A 26,277-nucleotide genomic window follows, 5' to 3' on the forward strand; every position below is an offset into this window, starting at 1 on the left:
AAAGGGCCACATACAGAAAAACCAGACCTTTTTTTTTTTTTTTTAATATTATTTGAGTTTTTACAATCACTCTAAAGTTAATCAAGCGATTGCACATTTTACATAGTGACGTAAAAGCCTACAGAACATGCAACACATTTCTTAGTAGCAAATGTAATTTAGTTTATGCCGCGGGCCGGTTAAACATAGACGGCGGGCCACAAAGGGGACCCGAGCCATACTTTGGACACACCTGCATTACCTCTTGAAAATGCACAGCTGTGAATTGTCATATTGACAAAAGAATCCAAAACATATTTTCACTTCAGTACTACTTTTAATTTTATTGAACGAGTCTTTACTTGTAGCTGCATAGTTTGTCTGTATCACGTGATTCAGGAAAAGGGAGGAAAAAAATACATTTGAAAATCACTGCCCCATTGCAATGTACTGCCGATCATAAACAATGGTCGCATGTTGCGTCACTAACATGCGACGAAAGGACTCCGCGGACTGTGGTCTAGCTTCAAAACTGGCATTTTTGCGTTTCAAGTGAAATCAGCACGAATGACTTACCCCTGCTTGTTTGCACGATATTTTCTCCAATCGAGTGGATTGTCGTCACCTATCGTGAGCAACTGTGCGGTTATTAACTAGAATTTAAATGCAAGTGTCTGATTTCAGCCTGTTAGCAAGCACCAGCTGCTAGCGAAAGGCTTTTGCGTTAGCTCAAAATAAATCAAACCGTTTCTAATCTACGGTGCAAAATAGTGAGGCAAAGAATTAAAATCATATTCGTGATGGTTCTGACTTTGCGATTATATGACGTGATGGAAGATTTGGACTTGAGCTGGTAAGTTTACTTTCCTGTTATCTTGCATTACAAATCTAATGAACATTACCTGAACCTCTATTTAGAATTCACCGTGTGATTTCAGTCAGCAGAGCATTGAATAATCTATTTATAAACAGTTTTCTCCATATTCTAGCCATGCCGCTTTGTTGAACGTGATTTCAGTTACCTCATAACAGCCTGTTGCGTTATTAAATGTTTTTTTCCTCAATTACTGGAAATTTGTAACTAACATAGTTGTAGTTCTATTTTTTTTCTATCTATCAATACGATTAATTGTATATTGCAGTTTTGTTAAAAATAACTGAATTATGGGTCAAAACGGACCAACACAATATTTGGGTCAATTTGAACCCAACTTCCTGGAATAGGAAAACCCCAAAAGTCGGTTGTTTGTATACATAGATCTGGAAAGTTGAATCAATTTGGTATCTGCGATTTGGGAGGTTGTCTTCCTCAACAAAACGTAACCCAAAAAGTTGGGTTCAAAGTGACCAAAATCTTGGGGCGATCCTTTTTTGACACGTAAATTATTTTTAACCCAACTTTTCTTTAGAGTGTATTCTTTGTCAAATATAATAGATAATAATAGATAGATAATAATAGATAGATAATATAATAGATAAGTGGCCAACATTTAAAAGTTCAACAAACCAGAGTTTTGTTATTATGATTAATTATTACCCTAACTTAGTAAACTTACAATGTAAGGCCGTTGAAGACACTGTCTGTAATAATGTCTATTGCAGCACCGTGATTCTAAAAATTGGGTGGGAGTACCATTTGCGGCATGCATATAAATCCCTGCCTAAGTACATTAAATTCTTCCATTTATCCTTCTTGAACAACACTTACCCAGTACAGCTCTATTTAAATTTCATGTTCAAAATATTTTTAATATTTATTAGATTTTAAAACATTTACATGTACCTACTGTACATGTTAATGTAGCTTCTATATGCAACACATTTTTACTATTTTTTTTTTTTGTGTGTGTAAGCTCCAGCTATTTGTGACCCTAGCGAGGAGAAGCTGGACAGAAAATTGATGTTTGTGTGAATATTTGAGTGCAGTGCTTATGGCCAAAGCACGTAATGTTACAGTGGCTCACAATAATAGTAAATATACGTTGTAGGGATGAACCCTCTTTCTTTTGTTGGATAAAAATTTACAGTATTGCACTTGTTTGCTGGCCTTGACTGTGCTACTTAGTCTAAAAAGTTTGAGCAACAGTGTTAAAGAGAACAATAAAAGCTTGCTAATGAATTATGGAAGGCCCAGTGTTACTCGAATAATTTAACTATGAAAACACCACAGTAATTGTTACATATTTTTCACTGCAGAACACCCATTGGATGGAGGAAAAAGCGACAACAAGGAACCTCACTGCTGAGTGTGGACACTGCAAAGACAGACTAAGATAAAGTCATGACTTTGTGAAAGAGCAATGGCTTCCCGTGACGTTGACAAGCTCCAAAGTGACACCGAGGACTTGGAGACCAATTCAGGATCCCTCTCTCAATGTGGTCCCCCTGACATTACGGAGGAGCATCTTCCAGATAAAACTACTTCTCTTGCGAAAGCTCAAAAATCTCGGAAATTTAGGACGCCGCTTACTTTCTTCGGAGTCCGCAAAAGCATGTGTCTCCTACCTAGCTTTTTCAGCGGGAGGAGCAAAAAGCAGAGCAAGTGGTCTTCTAAGAAGGGGCTCTACAAAAGCAAAACTCATGATGGGATAAGCCAAATAAGTCATGATGACAGCCTGAGAGCTGGATCCACCTCCACTGGGGATTTCGAGTACCACAACGAGAATGACTGCGCTGAAACCCTTCCTGGTAATGAATGTAGTCTCCCCACTGAACAGAAATCCCAGTCCCTCACGAGACAGAAAAGGGGTTTGAAAAGTTTTTTTTGTAGTTTTAAACATCACAAAAACCATAGAAATGATGGTTCGGATAAATTGGGAATCATTTCAATGTCTTCTCCTCACTGCCATAAAGAGGTGCCTCCTGTCCAGAACAACCCCGAGCAGTTAGTCACACAGTGCCTGGAACCTCAACCAGAGTTGCCTGATTTTGCAAACGCTACGTGTGATAGTTCACTGGCCCCCGAATGTAATGACGCCAAAATAGTCACCTTGGAGAAGAGTTTGGAACAAGAAATCGCCCCCATCGAGTGCGACAGTCAGTCGTCCGTTGATGAAATAGATGAAACTAATTTGATGGCCGCGGTCTCCAATGATTACAAGGAGAGCGGAAGAGGACATAGCGAGCCCTGTCTCTTACTTGAGATGATGCCCGATTCGGCGCTGAAGTCCGAAACACCCGCCGGCTCATCGGATCAACTGAACCTGATTTACGGGGAGGTCGCCTCACTTAAGAGCTTCGATTCGCTCACTGGTTGCGGGGACATCATTGCAGATCAAGAGGATGACAGTATCACAGAGACGACGGTTTCCGGAGAACGAAGTAGAAACGGAGGAAAGCGGGCCTCCTGTTTTCTCACCTACCAAGGCGGTGGTGAAGAAATGGCTTCCCCTGAGGATTTAGACGAACAGTGTCTTCGCGATTTCATGAATATGGACTTAGCGGACAGTAACAGCGCACAGCAAGGCAGCGCCATGAACACGTCAGCTGATGTGATGACGCCTCAGAGTGAGCACCATGAATCCGTTCCTAATAGTGATGAGGGCTACTACGATTCAACTACTCCAGGCCCAGAAGAAGGACAGGACAGAACAGACCGGCTAAGACAGACAAACCGATTACCCCGGGACAGCTACAGCGGGGACGCCCTCTACGAACTGTTTGCCACCGACGAGAGTCTTGTCAGTCCTCACAACGAAGGCAAAGCGAGGCCGCCGGGTTCCAAACCCGGCGAGCAAACGGATGTGACGGATTCTGCTTTCTCAGATATGAAACAAAGTGGCCAAGATTTTATCGAGGCGCAAAGTACATGTAACTCCTTCAAGTTAACGCGGAATCCGGTAACCCTGCAAGAAACCGACTGGGAGAAGAATTGTAATTTCGATTCCAAACCACAGGCAGCGCTTAGCAAGAATTTAGAGGCGGATGAATTTACCGAAACGGGAATTGAGCGAGCTTCCTTCGATGCCGTTGACTGTAAAACGAGGCACGGCAACCTGTCATTCGCGAATACGTCGGACCCAGATTTTCAAACGTTACGTGATCCCAAAGAGCCACGTCCAGAGGAAAACAAATCTGTTGCGTTGTCGTTCCGAAACGTCGATTCCCAGTCTTCGGATCGGAACGCTTGTTTGGATGAAAGCCAAGCCGTTTGTTTCTCCCAAGCGCTTGTAAACTATGAGAAAAGCTCTCAGATGCTGTGCAACCTGCGTAACGCAAGCGCGGACCCTTCGGAGTCCAGCTCCGCCCTGACTCCCAATATGGAGGCCTTACCCGCCATTGTCACCTTCGACGTCGTGGACATGCATAACGAGGGGGAATATGACGAGCAGATTCACATGGAACTGGAGGAGGACATTTCGTCACCCTATCAGGAATTTGAAGACAGCTACCTCCAAAAAGACGCCTTTGCCGAATGTGACTATCAAATGTTAGATCTGTACGAGCAGAGTCTGATCGGCAACGCGTGGGCCATCGCTAGCCTCCCGCGGCACCTTGGCCTTACCAGACTGAGTCAGTCCATGGCCAATCCTTTGTCCCTAGACCGGAGGAGTAGGTCTCTGGACACGGAAAGTCTTCAGTTGCAAACGCCTATTGCATACAAAGAGAGCAGAGCTGCTACCCTTTCCTGTCCTCAAACCGAAAGAGACCCAGAGAGGGACCCTTTGGCATATTATAAAAAGAATGCGTCAGAGGTCCGAGGCGGCGGTAGCGCCATGGCCGTACCGTGGCAAAGTCGCTCGGAAATGGCGCTAAGCCTTCCTTTGAGCGACGGGGACTTGAACCAAACAGTCCAGAAAAGTCAAATATTTTCCGATTCATTCGGCGGGGGGCGACCTGACAGTAAAGCCCACCTGCGCGCTGACGTGCCAATGTCCTGTGAGGTCAGGTCACAAGACGTGGAGCTTTACGATAGGCCGCGCCACCTCCCATTACAATCCGATTCTTGTTTACCTCAGAGCACTTTTGTTTATTCGGGAATGGACACATCGTACAGTGCTGGTGACGACGCGCTTTGCAAAGCTGCTGCTGATTTGCAGTCTTATATGCAGTTGAGTCAAAGCAGACAGACGGCAAGTAGGGACAGAGTGGGTCATTCTGGAAGTCCGTTAAGGGCAGGCGTGCCTACGGAAGACCCCGTTGGAACTGGGACAAATTCTGCTGCCGGAAACAAACTTCCCAAAATGGCCTCGAAATTGAAAGGTTCCCAATAATTGTTGACTGGACAATGACGTGCCATTGATTAGTCCATGTGTGATTTCTTTTTGTGATAAATGTGGCTTACTTGAACAATTCAAACTGCACAAAAACTGAAACGGAAGTCTCTTCAAAGGATGTTTTACTTATTTAGCCATTTTCAGCATTAATATTAACATTTTGTCTATATATTTTTTTTAAGACCCCATACATTCAATCTCAAGCACTTGTCCAAAGGAATGTCTAGAAATGGCTAGTGCTAAATGAATTCTGTACTTAAGTAATCAATTACTTTACTTAAGTAATCAATTACTTTATGTACTGAAGTACAGAAGAAGTTGATTAGGTAATTAAGCACTTAAGAGATTGCTTGAAGAAATCAAGCACTAGAGTAACTACTTTAAATAATGAAATACTGAATAAATGGATTACTATAGGTAATGAAGTACTAAAGTGGTTACATCTAGCAATAAGGAACTGAAGTTTATTTTACATAATGATTAATTAATTAATTAATTTCTTTAGGTAATTACTAAAGTAGTCAAGTACTAAAGTTATTTAGTACTTCATTATTTACGTACTCAAGTAATGACAAAATACTAAAGAAATTACATTTGGTTATAAAGTACTGAAGTAATCGATTACTGAAAGTAACCATTTTAAATACAAACGTGATTAAGTACTCAAGTACATAAAGTAATTGATTTTACCTTAAGTGATCAATTAATTTAGTTACTTGGGGAATAAAGTAACCAATTACTTTTGTACATAATTCATTGTGTTCCAGAAATTTTTAGAACTTCTTTTGGGTCAAACACTTAAAAACACAAATAATAAATAAAAGTACCTCAGATTGGATATCTGGATTCATTAGAAACAAAAAAAATGTCAAAATGTCTTTGAAATTGTATGTGATAAGTAGCTTCATTATAATTCATGTATAAATAAGTCACTAAGTGCTATTTTTTCACCTTCCTTTACCCTAATATTTGAATAAAATACTGTAAATTACCTTGGATTAAATATCTGGAGTTTGTAAAGATGTATAAATACATCTTTGGGATTGAATTAGTTAATACTGTACCATTAAAAACACCCTTTGCCAATTTGTTACTCACTTGTTTCCTGGGTGTCATGTGACATTTGCAAGTTGAGCTGTGATTGGTTGTTACCTGAGCCTTGAATACATGCTATCATTTTCAGTCGACTGTAAGGGAGTGCCATTATATATTAAAAAAAAAAAAGAAATCATGGCTATCAACAATAGGCAACGTATTTTTTTTTAATGCTGGAAATAACAAAATTGGTAGCATTTTCCTTTAATGGTTTCATTGCAAGAATGAATACTCGCATCCTGGGATCACCAAGCATTTTTTTTTTTTTTAAAATCAAACAATCTCATATTTCCTTCTATTCAGGTTTCATCTTTGTGACTGTGCTTTATCGGAAGGCGCTCATCAGCCTGCTTTGCATAGAACACCAGTTGCCTCTTAAATGTCTGATCACATTTGTTTGTGTACTGCAGCACAGCCTTCTTAAATGTGTCTGGAGCTTTTTTTCCTTCTTTTTTGTGACGATATCGTCAAAAGAATTTAATCACTCGGTTTGGTTTGCAGTAAAGAAGGTCCTGATAGTGTTTGATTGCCGTGTTGAAAATGTAAAGATAGAGTCATAGTTCTTGGTTGTTTAACACATGGGTTGAATGCTGCTCGAAACTGACGCAATGCATAGAAAACTGTTTAAATAGGAATCCCTGCCGTGTTCATATCGTGAATTCATTTTTTTTTGGACCGATGACTTTAAGTTTTTCATCATATGAAATGTTTTGTATTTATATTCTCAGCTGTTTGTATTTTGTAGGACTGTACTGAAAATGGTGTTAAAAATTGTCAATGTCTTCGGTTTTCTGTTATTTTGAAAAGAAAAAAAAAACGTTTCGTCAATGTGAACGCTGCCTTAAAGTAAAAAAAAAAGACTTGACCTGTATTTGCATTTTCGTTTTCCTGTTCAGGTGAATTCCAGTCTGTTGGCCCACTCATCTTTTTTTAGTGCACTCTTGATTGGAAGAGTGATTCAAGTTTTACATAACCACCCTTAGAGAATGAAATCCATAACACGAATCGTTATCCCTAAATCCAAGCTTTTACAAAAATTAGTGTGCGTTAGATTATACAACCCCTGAGAAAAATTATGAAACGTTTAGAGATGATTAAATAATTATACATTATACGATTTGCCATCGAGCAAAGAATGATGAAAACATTCCTGGAAGGAAGACAAATAAGTTCAATAGCATGCAAATTGTCCATATCTCAATGCAATTGAAAATCTGTGGTTGAATTTAAAAAAAAAAAAAAAAAAGTCCATAACAAGGCTCCAACCTGCAAAGTGATCTGGTAAAAGCAGACAGAATGTTGGAGTGACTGACACAGATTAAATTCGTGCCCCTGTGACTGGCAGCTGTTAGAAAAGCCAGAGCTGGCGCAATTTTTTTTTTGATTCCATATTTTTTTTTTCCTCTCAGAATTAAGCAATTCCATTTTTTTTTCTTCCGCTTAGTATAAAAAAGTAACTTACTGACTGCCATACCTTTTTTTCTGGCTTTCCTGCAGTCGGCATGAACATCCCCCTAAACTGGTGACAACACAATTTCTGAGAGCGGTATAATATTAATATAATATTTAGATTTAGATCCGTGCAATTTTGGTTTAGATCTGAGTAATAATCACTAATGATCTTAGTAATTGTCTTTTGTGTAATTGAAGCTCGACACTCACCCCTGCAACTAAAACATTTTATTGCTTTGCCCTGCGCAATAAAGGGATTACAAAAATTGGATTAAACGGATATTAGAGTATATCTAATTTAGTGTCTGATTAGTGTGTAATATTGCACGACGCTGGCCACGAATGCATTGCAAGTGTAGCGGCAATAAACGTGCTTCTAAATGCGTTTTGTGCGACAATCCAAGTTGCAAAAGTTATTCGTGTTACTTATTAGACGCGTACAGTGTAATCGGGCGATGTTTGGATGTGGAAGGAGTGCGCCGGGGTGTCATCAGCGCGCATCCTCTCGTGATGTGGCAACCTTGAGCAAACTGCGACAGCACAGCAGCGCCAATGGCAGCCAAACGTCGCTGGAGCGAAGCGAGGAGGATGACGGCAACATGGTGAGACTCGCATGGTAACAATCGCGGCGATTTACGTGCGCTCCGCTGCACGCGCGAGCCCCGTTTTGTCGCCGCAACTTCGTAAGATTTGCAATTTAACTTTATCTCAAGTTACGAGAAAATGCTAGCAAGGCGCTCGTCGGCTATAAGCTAACACCAGGCTCGAAAGCGTATGTCAAAGTTAGCATCTGGTGCTATTAGGTGGACGATTTTTGTATTTCCTGCAAGCTAAATGCACACGAGATCGCTTGTCGTGTTGTGCAATTAAACTGTAAACTTCTTTTTAGTCGTGAAATAAAAAAGACGTAGCGAAGAAACCTGGTTAGTGGATGCGGCTAAATTCTAGACTCCAGCTGGCTAAAAAAAGCATAAGCAGCTTCACAAGCCCGTGCTAACACCGGGCCTAAAAGATGATTACTTTTGTGCAAAGGTGGTAAATTTAATAATAACGTGATAATAACCTGGTCAATCGGAATATTTGCTTTCCTCTGGTGTTGTTTTGGTTACTATCAATTTAAAGGGCGCGATGCTCTTTTTAGGGATGACATGATATAACGTTGTTGTTGACGTGCATTTAATCGTAACACGTTTGAAAATGAGTGCTATCAAAGTAATACAAGTTTCTATTTAAAGTACAAGCCGTGACTCGTTGAAATTCTTTATATCACTAGTTTATTAATATCCGATGAGCGTGTTATTAAGTGGAATGTAGAAGTTGAAGTCATGCTTGTATTGCTTACAAAATCAACAAGTCGCCATCATTCTGTATTGAAATATGACTGAATCAACGCATTCTTGCAAAATTTATTCACAATTTAGTCAGTGTAATTGCAAAGTTAAAGAAGGCACAATGTGAGTGGACGATGACTTGGTAAGTTTTGATTGATGCTGCCAAAAGTATTTGACAACATGGGCATTGTTGTGTTTGTATTTACAGTTGTGCACCAAAATATTAGATGTCAGTTTATTACAATGTTGTTTTAATTGCTACCACATTTTGAACTTACTGCAAAATAGTTGGAAAGTATCTACATTTTTCTAACCTTAATTTCAAGATGTAAAACTAAGTTTAGAAATAAATCACCCAAACTGATAATGCATAATATCTGTGATCAGAACCATATTTTTATATTGCGGACATTACAGTTCACTCATCAGTCAAATGAATAATTGTTTTGAACACTGACGTTAATTGCGTCATTGCTTTGACATAATTGCTGAATACATCATTGTCAGCTAATAATATAATTAAATATTTGAATAATTTTATTGTTTTGCGCGGCGTATCTTATGAGGCGATACAAACAAAGATGCATTTTGGAATACATTAAAGTTACTACAGTATATAGGGTGTAATTATTTACACAGTATTACAAAAAAGAAAACTTACTACGAGTGATTCCAAACACAGAATAGGGTAAAGGATGGCCTCAAGGACCTCTCCAAGGACCTCTTTACTTGTTGCCAAGTAACATAACTACTCGCGCATATACAGATGCTCCCTTGCCTTGCACAGGTACATGATTGGATTGCTGTGCTCCATTTAACATACAGTACAATCATGTTACCTTAAAAGACAATCAGTGGACTGTGTCAGCTTATTTCTTGTCACAAATCACTGAAATTGCATTAATTAGTCAAAAAGATGTTAGTAAAATGACTGGATACTCTAATAGACTGTAGATTTGATGTATATTTTATGTATTTTGTCCATAAACAGTCAACATCTTTTTTTAAAATGTACAATTTTGAATTTCATGTCAAACAACCAGGCAATGTAACATTGTAGAGAAAAAAATAATCATGGAACGATCTAAATGGGATACTTTTTGGCTTTTTTTAAAGAATTTGTTCCTCATAGAAACACAAAGCTTTAGCATTGTCTGAAATGGGTTTCTACTGACTATCCCGGAAGATCATTTTTCATTTAGATTACGCGCTTTTGAAATGGTCTTCAGATGAAGGTTAGGCACATAAACTCCATTTTTATTAAGGATTATGCTGCTCGAAGAAGTTGTAGTGTATGTGAAAGTGTTGTGCATTTCCTGGCTGCCTGAAGAGAGATGATGAGCTGTGTTTGCTTTAGTCGTGACTTGTAAAAAGGAGTTAGCCGATGACACGGCTGTGTTGCTAGGCAACACACATCATGGGCTGCGCCTCTTGAATCTGGCAGTATTGTATCTGCTTTCCACCTCAACCGGCTCGTTATTAGGACGATTTAGATGTTCACGTGTGACAAAAAAACGCGTTTTTTACTGTAAGTCGCGCACCCGTTGACCATAACAGATTAGTTGCCAAGCAGTGTTGGCTCTTTGAGAGGATTGGCGGCACATTGATGCACTGATCAGCCCACACTGTCTCCGGTTCTATGCACTCATGCGTGTCTGCCTTCGACGTTGCTTTTGTGCTTCAAGGCGAGGGCTGTTCTGCAGTACATTAGCAGACTGTGCCTGCTTTTTTTTTTTTTTTTGTATTATTTAAAAAGCAATAGACTGCAGGAAGAGGAAAGACTTGCGGTCGGTTTTATTATTCACTTTCTTTCCCTTATCTACGGCGAGGTGAATCGTGACACTGGTTGGCTGATTTTATTATGTTGTATATGTATAAATTCAACCTGTATTATGTAATGTTCTCAACACACACTTAAAGATTGAAAAGTGGATTTGTCAACATGGTATTATAAACGGTTTGCATGACTTTCAGACAGATCAGATGCAGAATGGTGTTGTTATTGCTTTGTGAATATTCATGTTTTCGTCATTTGCTCCATTGGTGACGTTCTCGCCGCATAGCAATGACAGGAGAAACATGTTCATGAATGCAACACTGTTGTTGATGCATATTGAATCAACACTGACTAAACATCAGCAAGGTTACATCACAGCATTTTAATTTTGATTTTTTTTTTTTAAGGTTTAAATGGCACAACCCTTTTCATACAGTAGATTAAAACCCCAAAGTTCCAAGATGAGTCTGTTCTGGGATGATAGTTGACATCAATTCTGTTTTGATTTTTCAATAATTAGTCCAGTATGGAATAATTGAAATGTAGAGTTCCAAGGGATCTTAAAATCTTTTACATTTGCAGAATTTTTTTGCAGAAACACTGAGCATTCGTATGAGCCGTGCAAGTTAAAGTTAACTAGTGCAATATAAAATATTTAATGACATTAAAACTAATCATTTTCAAGGGTATTTATGCTGTATGTTGCAGATGCTCCTCACAATTACATTTTCCTTCACATTAAGTGTAAAAAGAAGTAATATAATATAATAGTAATATATAAGTAATATAATACAGTTAGGCCTGCAGCTATCGTATATTTTTTGTATTCAGATATCAGAATAAACATTGTAATTGAATATTGAATGTTTGGACCAAATAAAACATTTCCACTTAATTGCCTTCAACACAGACTGAACATGCCTGGATGTTTAGAAATAAAACCAGGATTGGATTGTTAGAATACTGCACCAACAGAACGATAACACACCTGATTATTCATTAGTAAAGCGTGCCCCCTGTTAATCAAGTAAAATAGCAGTTTCTTCTGCGTCTTTGTTTACCGATGGAAATGTCCCCCTGGTGGGTAGTAAAAAAAAACCCAAAAAACACTGCAGAGTTCAAAGCGTGACAAAAAACGGTTTATTGTCCACAATTTACAGTACTAAAGAACTTGTTTCACCCCTAATCACAATGTTCATCTACTGTGTCACTTTGTGCGAAATCATCTAGTCATAGCTTTTGTAAAGCCATTTTACATTTCCCTATTTTTTTTTTTTAACTGAAATGCCATAAAATGGTCATTCTTTTGAAATATGTTTTGCTGATAAAAAGCAAAATGCACAAGTGAAATTCGTCAGGTTCAGATGATATGCCTATCGCTGTTAGGCATGTTGACCGCGCGACAGTTTTAACACTTTGAAGTCCCACTGTTGAGCAAGTAATCGTAGTTTGTTCTTTTTTTTTCTTGCTCTTTTTCAGGTTTAAATAGTTCACACGGGGAAGAGAGCAATCCTTCGGTTCGACTCGAGGAACGTTAAAAGCCTAGCGATGAATGCGATTCCCTGGTTGCGGCTGAGGTGAGGAAGAAGCATGGGGCGTAAATCCAAAGTGTTGAGGCAAACGTGACAGAATGTTCTGCGTCGGAGAGACTCAAAATGGAAAAGCACCCATGCAGGGAGGAGAACATTGACTCGAGCAGGGAGCATCACGCCGGCGATGAGCCCGAGGACGGGGGGAGCTCGGAAAGCGACGCTGAGGAGCAGCAGCGCCGGAGGGCTCGGGTGAACAGCGGCGGCTGCAAGAAGTTGGAGCCCTCGGCGCCGCCCAAGCCCCATCGGCAGCTGTGTCGTTCTCCGTGCTTGGACCAGCCCAGTTTTTCCCAGAGTAGCACGGTGCAAGACTCCCGCGAGGATGACGCCGGCGCGGGCCCGGCGCTCAAAGCTGCCAGCGAGAGGGAGTACCAGACCAAAATGGACTTTGCCTTGAAGCTGGGCTACTCTGGAGAGCAGGTGGAGATGGTGCTCAATAAACTGGGGGCGGCCGCTCTCATTAATGACATTCTTGCTGAGCTGGTAAGGCTGGGAAACAAAGTGGAGCCCGAGAGTCAACCTTGCAGCGCCGCAGCCACGTCGCTATCGCTTACGCCGTGCGTTAAAGAGACTGTTAGTCCTGAGGTGTCCGTGGAAGAGGAATCCGCGGATCCTTTTGATAACCTTAGGCCCGTCGTCATTGATGGATCCAATGTGGCGATGAGGTAAAACGCTAACCACGAGATCATTCACTAAGTTTTAGATTTGAGGGACTTTGCCTTCAACTCATTCACTGGCAACTTTTTTCAGAGCAGAGTTGGAACTTTCGCCGTCTTTAACTCCCTTTTTTCTCCAGGCTTGCACTCATAATTTTTGGTGATATATTTGCAATGAAAAAATCTGCAAAATAGGTTCACTATCGATTTATAGTTAACGCAGGACTATTTATTTGTGGCAACTGAACCCTGCTAACTTTGCAACTAAACCGTCATGGCAAAATCGACGGTGTGTGATGGCGCTTTGGAAAAGTAGCAAATTTGCACACTTGGCAAAGCCAAGTTGAAATATTTCACATCTCAAGCTAAACCAGTGCTTCTCAATAGAGTATTTTTAACATGAACAAAAGAAAAAAGCAATATAAACCAACTTTCAACAACTGATGATTATTTTTTACAGCGTCTACACAAGTTACTTAGTTTTTACAGCAGTTATACCGGTCACGGCTTAGTCTAAAACAGAAAAAAATAACCAAGTGCATCAAAGTGTCTGAAACAAAAAAAAAGATGAACCTGTGTGCACTTTACTCCACGGTTCATCGTTTGCACTACTGCTAGCTTAGAAACGTAATTTTATGGATTTTTACATGATGACAATGATAGTTCATGATTCATGTATTCATCCATTTTTGAAATGTTCAGGGGGGCTGAACATATCTGTGACTAAAGCAATGCAAGTGTTACTTTGGTGCCGTTGTATTGCATCTATATGCAAAGGAATTATGTTGAAGTGAATTTATGAGCTTCCTTTAGGTAAAATGAGCATTTTACTGCCTAGACACTCACATATAGTTTCACCAGAGACAACAATACGCACAGCATGTTCTATACATTTTATACTTGCATTTTTTTTTCCGTTCAAATAAAAAAAAAAGTTTCGTTAAGTTAAAACCAATTTTTACATGGCCTCTATAATGTGAGTTCAATGTTTTTTTTTTTTGTTTTTTTTTTCAGCCATGGAAACAAAGAGGTTTTCTCTTGCCGTGGTATCCAGCTTGCTGTTGAATGGTTCTTAGAAAAGGGACACAAAGACATTACTGTGTTTGTCCCCGCATGGAGAAAGGAACAGTCAAGGCCTGATGCCCTCATTACAGGTAGCAAAACCATTTTTGGATTGTTTGTCAGTATACGTGAAACTGCATTCATTAATGGGCATTTGTTTACAATAAGACACAATAAATGTAATCTCAGTTGACAGCAGTTGCATAAAGCATTGTGATATTTGTGATATTTCTGTGCCAGCTAAACTGCGTTTCCTTCACAGATCAGGAAATATTACGGAAGCTGGAAAAAGAAAAGATCCTGGTTTTCACCCCATCTAGGAGGGTTCAAGGCAGAAGGGTGGTGTGCTATGATGATCGCTTCATAGTGAAGCTGTCTTATGATTCTGATGGAATTATTGTGTCAAATGACAACTACAGAGACTTGCAAAATGAAAAACCAGAGTGGAAGAAGTTCATCGAGGAACGTCTCCTAATGTATTCATTCGTCAATGACAAGTAAGCTATCCATTCTTACTGTAAATTCATATTCACTGCCATTTATAGATACATAAGTTATGACTGGGATGGCAGTGAATGAGTTAAAATAAATTCAAAGATTACAGTCTTCTTTATTAAGTTGACAAAAAATTGCACTAACTGAGATAATGATCGCATGCATTATTTAAAGAGACCGTTTACTTAGCCAATTTTAGTAGTGAAAAATTAATATTTTGCCTGTATTTAAGTTTTCTTTTTAAATGAGAATGAAGAAATATATTTTTACTTCAATGGCTAAAATGTTATAGGGCAATTATGTTTCCATATATATTGAGTTTTTCCCCCTCTTTGAAAATGAATGACAATGTACATGAATGACAATTTAATGATCAAAGTAATTATAATACCTTTTACTGCTGGGAAATAAGTTTATTATCCTATTAAACTAGTGGCATCCAAACTGTGGCCCGGGGGCCATTTGTGCCCCATCATCTATTTCTAGGCAGCCCACGACATAAACTAAACACTGCATAAATGATACACTGCAAAGCTTTTTAAATGTGCAAAAAAAATGCAAATTAAATATTTACACGTAAACTCAAAACCACACTTTTCTCCATTACACTGTGGTAAATAATATAATTATCTTTTCAAGCAAAAATGGTTTCTTCCACTTTTTGCCCAATGTCAAGGTCTAAATGTGAACATTTTGCATAAATAATTGCCAAGTAACTGCTTTATTCAAAATCAGATGGGCTTTGGCTGCTCTTCAGTGGAGCAGCAGTTATCTTCTGGTGTCTTATGGTAGTGATGCACAAATGAAGCTTCGTGAAGCACGTGATATTTTTTGACACTTCATGGCACTCCTGATTCAAATAGCAGGGGAATCAATACATCTCCACCGCACGAGTTATTTTTTAGCACCATCTAAAGGAGTATAACTATACCACAGGTGCTTCATGAAGCTTCGTATTCCCATGTGAAAAAGAAAAAAATCAAAATGGCCCTTGCGTCTTTGGATTTATCTGTATGTGGCCCTTCGAGGAATGCGTTCAACATTTTCACGTCTTTAGATTTATGCAATCAAAATGGCCCTTGCGTCTTTGGATTTATCTGTATGTGGCCCTTAGAGGAATGCGTTCAACATTTTCACGTCTTTAGATTTATGCCACCTGATGATCCACTGGGAAGACATGGCCCGAGCTTGGAAAATTTCCTTCGCAAGCGTCCTGTTGTCCCAGAACATAAAAAACAACCTTGCCCCTATGGTGAGTCAGTTACATTTATTGTGTTTGAATTCTTGACCGTGACTGATCTGATGCATTCTTTCCGCGAAAAGGCAAAAAGTGCACATACGGACACAAGTGCAAATACTATCATCCGGAACGCGTCAACCAACCGCTGCGGTCGGTGGCCGACGAACTGCGGGCCTTCGCCAAACTGTCTGCGGTGAAGACGATGAGCGAGGGCGCCTTAGTCAAATGCGGCACCGGTCCGGCAGTCGTGAACAGGGACAGCAACTCGGAAGTCAAGCGCGTGGCGCCCAAACGCCAGTCCGACCCGAGCATCCGCTCGGTGGCTTGCGAGTCCCCGGAAAGCCTTTCCGCGGCGAGGAAGTCCGAGACAAATTCCGTGCCTTCCCTCGTGACCGCCCTCAGCGTGCCCACCATGCAGCCGGCCAAGAGCCACGCGGCCGGGGCCTTGAACACGCGTTCGGCGAGCAGCCCCGTGCCGGGCTCTTTGCAGTTCTCGCACAGCTCGCTGGAGCACATGTCGAGCGTGCAGTACCCTCCCATTTTGGTGACCAACAGTCACGGGGCCTCCGTCACGTACGGCGAGCAGTTCCCCAAGTATGACTCGGTCAGCGACCACGGCTATTATTCACTGCACAGCGACTTTTCAAACATGAGCATGAGCAGTATGCACAACGTCGACAGTTTCTGTAGCATGGAGCACGAGCACGCGGTGTGCCAGAGAAGTCGCGGCCACTGCGCCGACTCTTGCCTCAGCCACTCCAACAGCGACTCCTTCTCCTCCTACGGCGACATGTACCCGAGCTCTGTGGACGGGAGCCTGGAGGAGAGCATGAAGGGCCCGCAGCAGTCTCCGGCCGCCGGGAGAATGCAGACGTTCCCCCACGGATTTCGACACGAAGCGCTCTCCAGGGTGCAGAGTTACGGGCCCGAGGAGTCCAAGCAGGGTCCGCGCAAGCAGCCCGCGCCTCATCTGGCGCCGCGCATCCAACACGTGGCGGTGGGGGCTAGGTCCAGCTGCCCCGGGGACTATCCCATGCCTCCCAACGTCCTCCCGCCGCTGTCCTCGCAGCCGACGCGCTCCCTGGGCATGACCCGCATGGACAGCATCTCCGATTCCAGGCTGTACGACAGCAACCCCATGAGACAGAGGCGACCGCCTCTGTGCCGCGAGCAGCACGCCAGCTGGGACCCGCTGCCCTGCGGGAACGAATCTTTCGGGTACCACTCGTACCCGCTGAGCAACAGCCTGATGCCGTGTTGCGAGCGGGTCATGGTCCGCAGCATGCCGGACAAAATGGAGCAAATTTGGAGCTCGCCGTGGGAGGCCCCGCCAGCGGCGGAGCACCAGGAACGGTATGTCATCCCAGAACACCAGTATCAAACATATCGGAACCTTTGCAACATTTTCCCCGCTTATGTTGTCCATTCGGTCATGGAGAAGAACCCTCATTTGACAGACCCCCAACAACTGGCAGCTGTCATTGTTACAAATTTGAGGTCTTGTCACTGAGGGCCCCCGCTTTCTTAATTGAAAAAAAAAAACAACAAAAAAAAAAACTATTTTCCGCACCATACGGCGCAGTCTTGATTATGGGGGTTGTTTCCGTAGCTAACACATACCTTGGGCGCGGCATATTAAACGACGCATGCCCAAACATGCGGACAATAAAAGGGAATGTGCGTAATGTTCTCTGATTGGTTTATTGCTGCCAGTGTACGTACTGCATGTATTACGTATTGTACTCTGATTGGTTTATCGCTGCTAGCGTACGTACTGTGCATATTACGTAGTGTTTTCTGATTAGTTTATCGCTGCTAGCGTACGCACTGTGTGTGTTCTTTCCCTAATGTCCCTATTTCAACGGGAAGTGGTCCGACGGTCAGTCAAGTGGAGCACTTAAGTGGCACTAGAACATTTGTACAGATTTTGAGAGTCGGTGCGCAGGATCGTAGGGCGCGCTGTCGATTTTGGAGACAATCAAAGGCTTTTATTCGCGCCTTATGGTACGGAAAATACAGTAGGTCGACTAAGGTGTAAATTCAGATTTCGGTGTTTTGATTGCAAAGACAGGCACAAAATGTTGCCAAGTGTACAACATTTGCCCTCAGGACTTATTTTTATTTAATGTCTGGTGGAAAATCTAGCGCTTTGGTTTTCCATTAGCCAAACAGCATAGCTGAAGTTTGACATTTTTTAAGTACAATTGTAAGATGTTTCCACCTTGAAGGTCACGCATTTATATGAATTGTGTCACATTTGTAAAGGGAAACGTTACTGTATGTTTTTCATAACACATCCATTATACCTGACCGGGAGCTGAGTTTGAAATTACAAACAAACATGTCAAATACAGGGTGTCCAGGTGTGCAAATTTCAAGTCCTCTTATCTAATGAACTATGAATGGTAGTAAGATGACACAGGTACCTTTTTAAAGCTTTTTGTAATGCTAATAATGTCACTATTGAATCTTTTAAACACAATTATCCTATTAATTATTCCATTAAAAAAATTGAGCAGTTGACCTTAGCCCACACACACCTCCTCCATCAAAATATGCCTATGCTAAATGGTTAGCATCTGTGACTAGCATTAGCGATTAAAATTTAAGGTCAACAAACACTTAACTACAAATGAGTTAGCACTTACACAAAGTTAGATGCACATAACACGCTTACAGAAGATGCTTCAACAATATTCCATGATTGAAATGGAGAGTGGACCTGCCTGTTAGCAACTATGAGGTCACTAACTTCCTGTTCTTCTTTTTGATGAACAGATTGGACACAATTCATTTTTGACTGGTTAGAATTTGAATGCAAAACTGAGCCACTATAGATGGTTTGTATTTATGAATAATGTAGCCCTAGAGCTTTCTGGGAAGTTTACAACTTTCTTGGTGTTCGGAAGATCAATATGCTAATTCTGTCTTTAAATAAAGCCCGCTAGCTACTAAATCAACATGTGTTTTTAAGCACACAAAAAACATCAGCCATTTGGTCTCTAGACGATGCAACAAATGGCTCCATACATCAAATGGACTTTGCCTATGGGTGATTTCTGTTTAAGTGTGGCAACTGTTGAAGTGCTCCTGTGAGGTACCAGGTCTCTTTTGCAGTACTTAAATATTGCTTTATTTTTGTCATTGTTTTCATGGAAACATGGACATGATCTCAAACTCGTGATATCATGTCTTTTTTTTAACACTGCGCAAGAAAGAAAATGATTGCTATTTTTAGTTGACCTAATTTTTAAGTCGACTTACCCGGTTAGGTCAAATTTTTCTTCCCCAGTCCTACTTTATAAATCCCATGTAAAACTTGTGATAAAATGCTTTCAGAATAAGTCAGGCATGTTTTTATATCCTTAATACTTTCCAAGCTATTCAATGTCAAATTCGTGCCCGACTTTAGGGAACATCATGTATTATAAATATTCAACAAATGAGCTAAAATTTGTCCGACCAATTTCAAGAAGGCAGACCAAATTTTTGCCCAGTTACTTTTGGTTACAAGACAGCAACATCACAATGAATAATGAACAATATCCATGTTTGTTTTGAACTACATATAGCTCCCGTTCAGGTAAAGCGGATGTCGAGTGAAAAGCATCATAATTATCAAAAACTTCCCTGAGCTTTGACTGCTGTAAATAACTTGTGTTTTTTGTGCTCTTCTTTTAAAGATGAGTAAGAGAGAGGTACACGCATACCTCCAAAGCATGAACTATGATATTTAATGGCCTTATATCAGAATGACCTCACGCTTTTTAGTCGTCTTCAATGAACGCCGTCGTCCTTGAAGCCTCCTACTTTCAAACGTAAAGCACTATCTCAGTATGGAAAGAGATCTATTTTCTCAGTCTCGCAAAGCTCCTATTTTGGTAGAATTTGACAGTGCACAAAGCAAGCCAAAAAGAGATTTGTCTTGTATACAGGTGCACGTCGATATGTACATATAAATCACACAAAAGCCATTATTTCAGTCATTGATAAGCTGCTAAATAACGCCAAAAAAAACGGTCATTATTCAAACATCACATAATTGAAATTATTTCTCATGTCCTATTGTCGTGTATATAGTTTTGTTAGATTTGTTGTGAAAATGGTATATGATATATATGTAGCTCTTTCTATGTATCCTACACACTGCGCTTCAACTTTTTTTTAATTAGTTCTTTAGTATAAGATTAGAAGTACTCGTATTTGTGGGTGTTTTGAACCTACTTGTGAGCCGTCATAAAAACATTGCATTCACAATTTCACTTTTTTTCCCCCAGTCCTAGGCTACATATGACTAAGTTTTAAGAAATGAGCTCCTGTGAACCGCGTCAGGTTGTCATTGGAGCTGTTTGACTACTGTTACATGCACTTAAATGGACTGACTTCACACAGAGACATACTGTACACGTGGAGGTAGGATGGCTTTCATTTATGGTGGGCTTTGGCTTGAAGAAAACTATTGATGTATTTCCAAGTTTGCTTACAATTTACTTTTCAGTCAGAACAAATACATTGTTAAAAAGCTGCAAAACGGTTGCTAATGCGCATACAATAAATGAATTGCGGTGAAACGATGACACTGAGGTACAAGTATAACTTGTATGATCGCAGTGCATCTACGGTAAAACGATGAAAATATCCCTAATGTATAAATGTATAGAAATGAGAAAAATGTTTGCTTTCAAGTTTGCACAGTTTTTTTTTTAACATTTCTAGGAATATGGTTAGTTGGACCGCAAGGTTTTTTTTTTCAAAAAAGAAGAGAAAAAACACACAAATGACACTAATGCAAGAAAGCATGTTTAGTATGACGTTTGGCTTTTATGGTGAGAAAATTCAGTTTGGCTGTGCCTTGCAGCATTGCTCTCAGGATGCTTTCACTTTTTCACTTCAGTGGCCAAAAACCAGTGGTTACTGCTGGCAAGAGTATTCTCTTCTAATTGTGATATACTGTATTTTGTGAAACCTTACACATGTATTGTATATAGAGTTGAAGCGTGAACAATTGTAAAACTTTGTAAATGTCCAAAGTATGCACCTTGAGATGTTTAACATTGGCTCTTTCGGGCGGTTTTACACGATGCTGACGCGTTGATGTTGGCATTAGCACAAGTGTGGGCCTACTGAGAACGACAATTCAAACCGGTGAAATTGTACGACAATGACATACTTTGAGCTTCGTATAAAGCCAGCCCAATTGAAAGGAGACGCTCTGATTGCATTTAAAGGGAAATGCCACTTGATTGAATCTGTATGATCACCTGACTGAGCATCAAATTACATGAAAAAAGGAGCAAGTCACGTCTCAAACGAAAGTACAAGGTGCCGCACAGATTTTTGACACGAAGTGGTATTACTCTTTTACTCGTTCAATCCCAAAGACGTATTTTTACGTTTTAAGTGTCCAGACTTGTTTATATAATTTATTTAAAAAAAAAAATTCAAGTGTTTGGCTAAAGGAGGGTCAAAAATGGCTGCCACTTAATGAATCGAGTACTGAAATAATTGATGACTTACTTCAAGTAATAAGTTAGTACTTTAGCACTTCAAGTAATTACTTACTAAGTCACTCAAAGTAATCGTTTAATTCTTGATTACCTAAAATAATCGATTATGTTGACACTTGATTACCTGGAGTATTTGATTATTTTCATACCTACCATACCATTACACGAGTGCTCAATTACCTGAAGTAATTGTTTACGTAATTAGGTACTAAAGTAATTGATTACATTATCCAAATACTACCTAAATACTTAATACTTAAATACTTAATCAATAAAAAACTGCTGCACTAAAGTCATTGATTACTTTAAGTAATTGATTACTTTAGGTAATTATTACTTTAAGTATTTAATTAGTATTGTTTTACCTCAAGTAATCAATTATTTTAGTACTTTCACCGAGAGTATTTAATAACTTTAGTGCTTAGGTACATGAAGTGATTTTAGTACTTAATAATTTAAAATAACAGATTGGCATGGCATTTATTTACCTAAATTAATCAATTACTTATGGACCTAATTACTTAAAAGTAATTTATTAATTTTAATTCGTTCAGTACGAGACATTTTAGACTCCTTCATCCACGCTTGAAAACTGAAAGTAATGTAAATAAATACCTCAGATTGAAAGGAAAAAATTGTCTTTGGGATCGAATGAGCTAATTGGGAATTTATGTGAGATAGCTAGATTATTTTTCTCATAGGTGATTCCTCACAAGCATATACTGTATTTCTCTCGAATAATAGCTAACACTAGTGTGTATAAATATCCAAAAAGGAAAAAAAAAAGAATGTGTATAGCCCAAATGATTTTTTTTGGGCTTTGCTGACTTTGTTTTTGTTTTCATGAAAAAAGACGAGGCCACTTTAGGCCAGCTGTCTGTTCATGAGAAGGTGAAAACAAACTGCCTAAATGTTTCTTCATATGAAACAATCAGATTGCAAAGGCTGCTGTCACCGTTGTTTCTGGCATTTGGCTCAACGTTTGCGTGCCCCCTCCCCCCCAGTCTAGTTTTACCGTCAAAGATGACGAGAAAATACCGGAATTTTTGTTTTTTTGTGCAAGCAAGGTCATATTCTTGACACCTTCTGCAGTTTCAACCAAATTACCATATTGTCTCACTTTTAGTGGCCTTGGATGAATTTTCAACTCAACTGCGAAGAATACTGTGGTCAGATATGATTTACCCTTTCAACAAATTATGTACCTGATGTAAAATACATGTATTTTTTTTAAGGGTACTGCATCTATAAGAATTGTGTTTAAATTTTAAAATGCTCCACCATTGAGGCATTTAATCCCAGACATATATTTTATGAATTTGTTTTTAAGAGACCAAACATTCAATTCCTGGTAATTAATACATTGTTGAGTACTGAAGTAATGACTTACTTTAGTAGTTATGTAGTTAGTTAACACATGTGCAGTATTTTGACCATTTTTGGGTCATTTCTTCCACCTCAGTATTTTGGACAAGGAATGGCAAACTCCTGGTAGTGTGATAATGAAGTGGTCGGGTCATGTTGAACTTTGATATGTCATCAACTGGGTGAAATTTCAGCCCCCCTGGTGTCTTCTTTCAATGCTTTGTCTTTGATGTGAAATGCCTTTGAGGTAAAGATCAAAGGATTGGACAAAATATCCCACAAGGGGTAAGTAAGTACCCAAAGTTGGACTTTAGTACAAAAGTAAACAATTCAGGTAATTAAGTACTAAAATAATCAAAGTACATACAGCGGCTGGAATAAGTATTGAAGACGTCATCATTGTTCTCGCAAAATATATTTCCGAAAATACTTCAATTCATTCAAAGAAAGCATTAATTGATTACTTTGGAATTAGTCATTAACCATTTTTAGAATCTCCTTTAGTCAAGCAAATATGAAAAAAAAGGAATGTTTGGGCTCTTAAAAAAAGTAAAAATATGTCTTTGGGACTGAATGAGCTAATTCGAGTAACGACATATTCAAACAGGCCACTATTGGATGAAATTTTCTAAACAATATGAACATCATGATTACAAGCTGTACACAAAATAGGATTAGTCATTTTTAATGTGAACCACACACATTGAAAATCATCCAAAAAGTCCCAACCACCCTATTTAATATAATACAGTTTTGTGAATAAACCTTTTTTTTTCCCCCCACAGTAGTCGAGCGCCCCCACATCCTTTTCTTTTGTAAGTGCCGCAAACAACCAAGCCGCAAATGTCCAGAATTGACTTTTACTTGTTGATACAAATTGTATCTCTACCTTTGAATGTAAACTAAATATGAAATGTATATTATGAAAATAGTTTTATTTGAATAAGGGGGGGAAATGCCTAAAGTGTGTGACACTGTGTGTCACAGGGAGTAGCCCATAGGTATGTACTATCTTTTATCGGGTACAGTCGTTAATTTCTTGGGACTTTGATGTGCTCGGTCAAGTGCAAAAGCACTAAGCTACAAGCCCTCATTGTACATACAGACATGTTCCTGCCGATAGGATTTCATGTGTAAATGTAAAACATTACATCAGTTCGCTTGAACGTTGTAACCCGTGCTTATTTTCCCTGCATTTGTCCATATTTTGCCTTGTATAAAAACTTTGCATATTCGGTTGTTTAAAAAAAATACACACACAATGGTTAAGCAGATTGTTTCACACCAAACTACTTTAAATGACACTTTTAAAAATACTAGCACAGTGCCAGATCTGAATCATTTGAATATTCATGTTTAATGTTTTTTTTCCCTCATTTAACTGGAATTTAGTGGGCAATGAATGACTAAAAATGTTGACAAGCAGACGTGTGCTATTTGTTGTTATTTTTATCACTAAAATATTCTATCGAAGTAGTGTGATCATTTTGCTGTCCGTGGCCAGTTCGTATGTACTTCCAACTGGCGCCCTATGGAAATTGGACTTGTGCTATTTTGAAGTGATGTGTTGAATAGCATGTCAATGGATAAGTTGAAAACCAAAGTTGTTGTTTTGTTTTTTTTCTTTCCTAACTCTACACATTGTGATTAGTGATTTTAACACTTGTTGACACAAATTGTGTACCTATGACACTTGATGCCAGCATCCTCCCAGATGGACAGATTCGGTATGCGGAATGTCAGGACTTCGAGGTGTGCCCATAAACATGACTGTACATATTTACAGTGTAATACTCAGGTTGAACACTCAAAATCACATGATTAAAAAGAATAAATAAATACAGTGAGTCGTATCGGTGACTTTTCTAAAGTGGCGTGAGTGTAAAAAGGGAAACATTGAAGCAAGCTTTTTGTGTTGTGCTTATCTGCAGTATTGTAAACCACACTGACTGGAAAGCATTGCATTTTTTTTTTTGTAGACCAAACTAGAATATTTGAGTCTGTTGGCTCAAACAAAATGTAAGTCTTTATGACATGTGTTTCTCACCATTAATAAAGTTACATTACCTACATTCTGTCGTATCTCTTCTTTTATGAATTAAATACTGTGTAGGGATGCCCAGATCATTTTTGTTTGCACCCCGGTCCAAGTCACCTCGTTTTGAGTATGTGCTGATACAAAGTCCCGATTCTATACTTCAGCAATCTATTAGGGAGTTAAAAAAAAAAGAAAACAAAAAACACAGTCCTATATTTATTTATTCGAACAAAAAACTTATGTGGAGCAGAGCAGGATTGTAAACAAATATTTAAAACCAATTTTTAGTCCATCTTTGAGTTACTCAAAGGACTATTATTTATTTTCACGAGGACTTAATTTTTGGAACCCACTGTACCAGTTATAATTTCAAATCATTCAAATTAATACCAATTGGTGAGCTAACCCAGTGTTGTTTTTTTTCTTTCGAAAGAAAAATTCAGTTTAACCAGTGTTGTTTTTTTTCTTTCGAAAGAAAAATTCAGTTTATATGACAAACACAACGAAAAAAAATATGAGAATACCGGTGAATATTTGGAGACGCTAAACTTCCAGTTAGGGTAAAATTTGAGTTTGAGCACCCTCTGCTGGCAAAGGTTGTGCATGAAATAGGGATACAGTAAACCAAACACATTTTGGTTCAAGGGCTGCATGGAGGAAAATCCTCAAGCGGGCGAACAGATAAAATTATGCTGTCCTGTCTATCTGAAAAAACAATTCGTGTGTATTATAGGTTGATTTTTTTTTTTTGCACACTGGCCTGCACCCAAATGCCCCTCAAATAGCAGAGGTCAATTGTAAACATATTGTCGAAAAGTACATTAAAATAAATAAATAAATCTCGTTAAAATACCGTAACGTCCTTTTGGGTCCCCTATGTATCACAATATAGCTTTTTTTCCTTAAATTGCATGAAACGAATGGAAATTGTATATGATTTTTTTCCATTTGGAAAAAAAATAAATATATATATATATATATATATATATATATATATATATATATATATATATATATATATATATATATATATATATATATATATATATATATATATATATATTGTATATAACACATAAAAAACAAAGCAATTAAAAAAACAATAAAAGACAAATATCAAGAGGAAGGAAAATCTGTAGTTGTCCAACTTTGTGAACTGCAAAGACTTGGGACAGAATAAAATACACCCCTGCAATAGACTGCAGATTTCGGTGTAATTATACGGAGTATTTTGCTTTCTCAGGTTTACTGCTGAGCAAGTTTCTTATTTGGCGTGAACCCTCCACAGGAGGTCATCTTACCCTCGATGTGAAACTCATGTGATTGTAACTCAGTGAGTCAGCACAAAGGTATTTGCCTTGGTTACTTTTTAAAGGCCAAACATGTAATACTGACAGAATTTCACTTCAGGCATTGTTTTATTCATTTTTCATCCCTTATCTACAGCAAATGGAGCCCATCCCGGCGCACATTGA

The 26,277-nt window shown here is 39.1% G+C and overlaps 2 protein-coding genes and 1 long non-coding RNA gene across 4 annotated transcripts in view; 2 read left to right on the forward strand and 1 right to left on the reverse strand.

Annotated features, from left to right (window-relative positions):
- LOC148408796 (uncharacterized) overlaps positions 1 to 26,277 on the reverse strand; it is a 70,663-nt gene that overhangs the window by 2,123 nt on the left and 42,263 nt on the right. The gene's annotated exons all lie outside the window — the stretch shown is intronic.
- LOC148408797 (APC membrane recruitment protein 1-like) lies at positions 487 to 7,151 on the forward strand. The gene is made up of 2 exons (XM_088440532.1): positions 487 to 832; positions 2,176 to 7,151. Exon 2 carries the CDS (start codon positions 2,280 to 2,282, stop codon positions 5,190 to 5,192), a length of 2,913 nt encoding a protein of 970 aa, XP_088296658.1. The 5' UTR covers positions 487 to 832; positions 2,176 to 2,279; the 3' UTR covers positions 5,193 to 7,151.
- zc3h12b (zinc finger CCCH-type containing 12B) lies at positions 12,285 to 24,836 on the forward strand. The gene is made up of 5 exons (XM_088440534.1): positions 12,285 to 13,104; positions 14,110 to 14,249; positions 14,420 to 14,654; positions 15,798 to 15,904; positions 15,976 to 24,836. Exons 1-5 carry the CDS (start codon positions 12,506 to 12,508, stop codon positions 17,400 to 17,402), a joined length of 2,508 nt encoding a protein of 835 aa, XP_088296660.1. The 5' UTR covers positions 12,285 to 12,505; the 3' UTR covers positions 17,403 to 24,836.

The sequence above is a fragment of the Hippichthys cyanospilos genome, chromosome 18, assembly GCF_059441005.1.
Source record: "Hippichthys cyanospilos isolate Australia breed blue-spotted pipefish chromosome 18, RoL_Hcya_1.0, whole genome shotgun sequence".
Classification (NCBI taxonomy): Eukaryota; Metazoa; Chordata; class Actinopteri; order Syngnathiformes; family Syngnathidae; genus Hippichthys; species Hippichthys cyanospilos.

Bases quoted from the DNA above. Each gene is read 5' to 3' on its own strand.
- zc3h12b (XM_088440534.1), top strand. From the start codon at position 12,506: ATGGAAAAGCACCCATGCAGGGAGGAGAACATTGACTCGAGCAGGGAG. The intron at 14,250-14,419 runs GTAGCAAAACCA...TTTCCTTCACAG, and splicing joins GCCTGATGCCCTCATTACAG to ATCAGGAAATATTACGGAAG. The intron at 14,655-15,797 runs GTAAGCTATCCA...TCACGTCTTTAG, and splicing joins TATTCATTCGTCAATGACAA to ATTTATGCCACCTGATGATC.
- LOC148408797 (XM_088440532.1), top strand. From the start codon at position 2,280: ATGGCTTCCCGTGACGTTGACAAGCTCCAAAGTGACACCGAGGACTTG.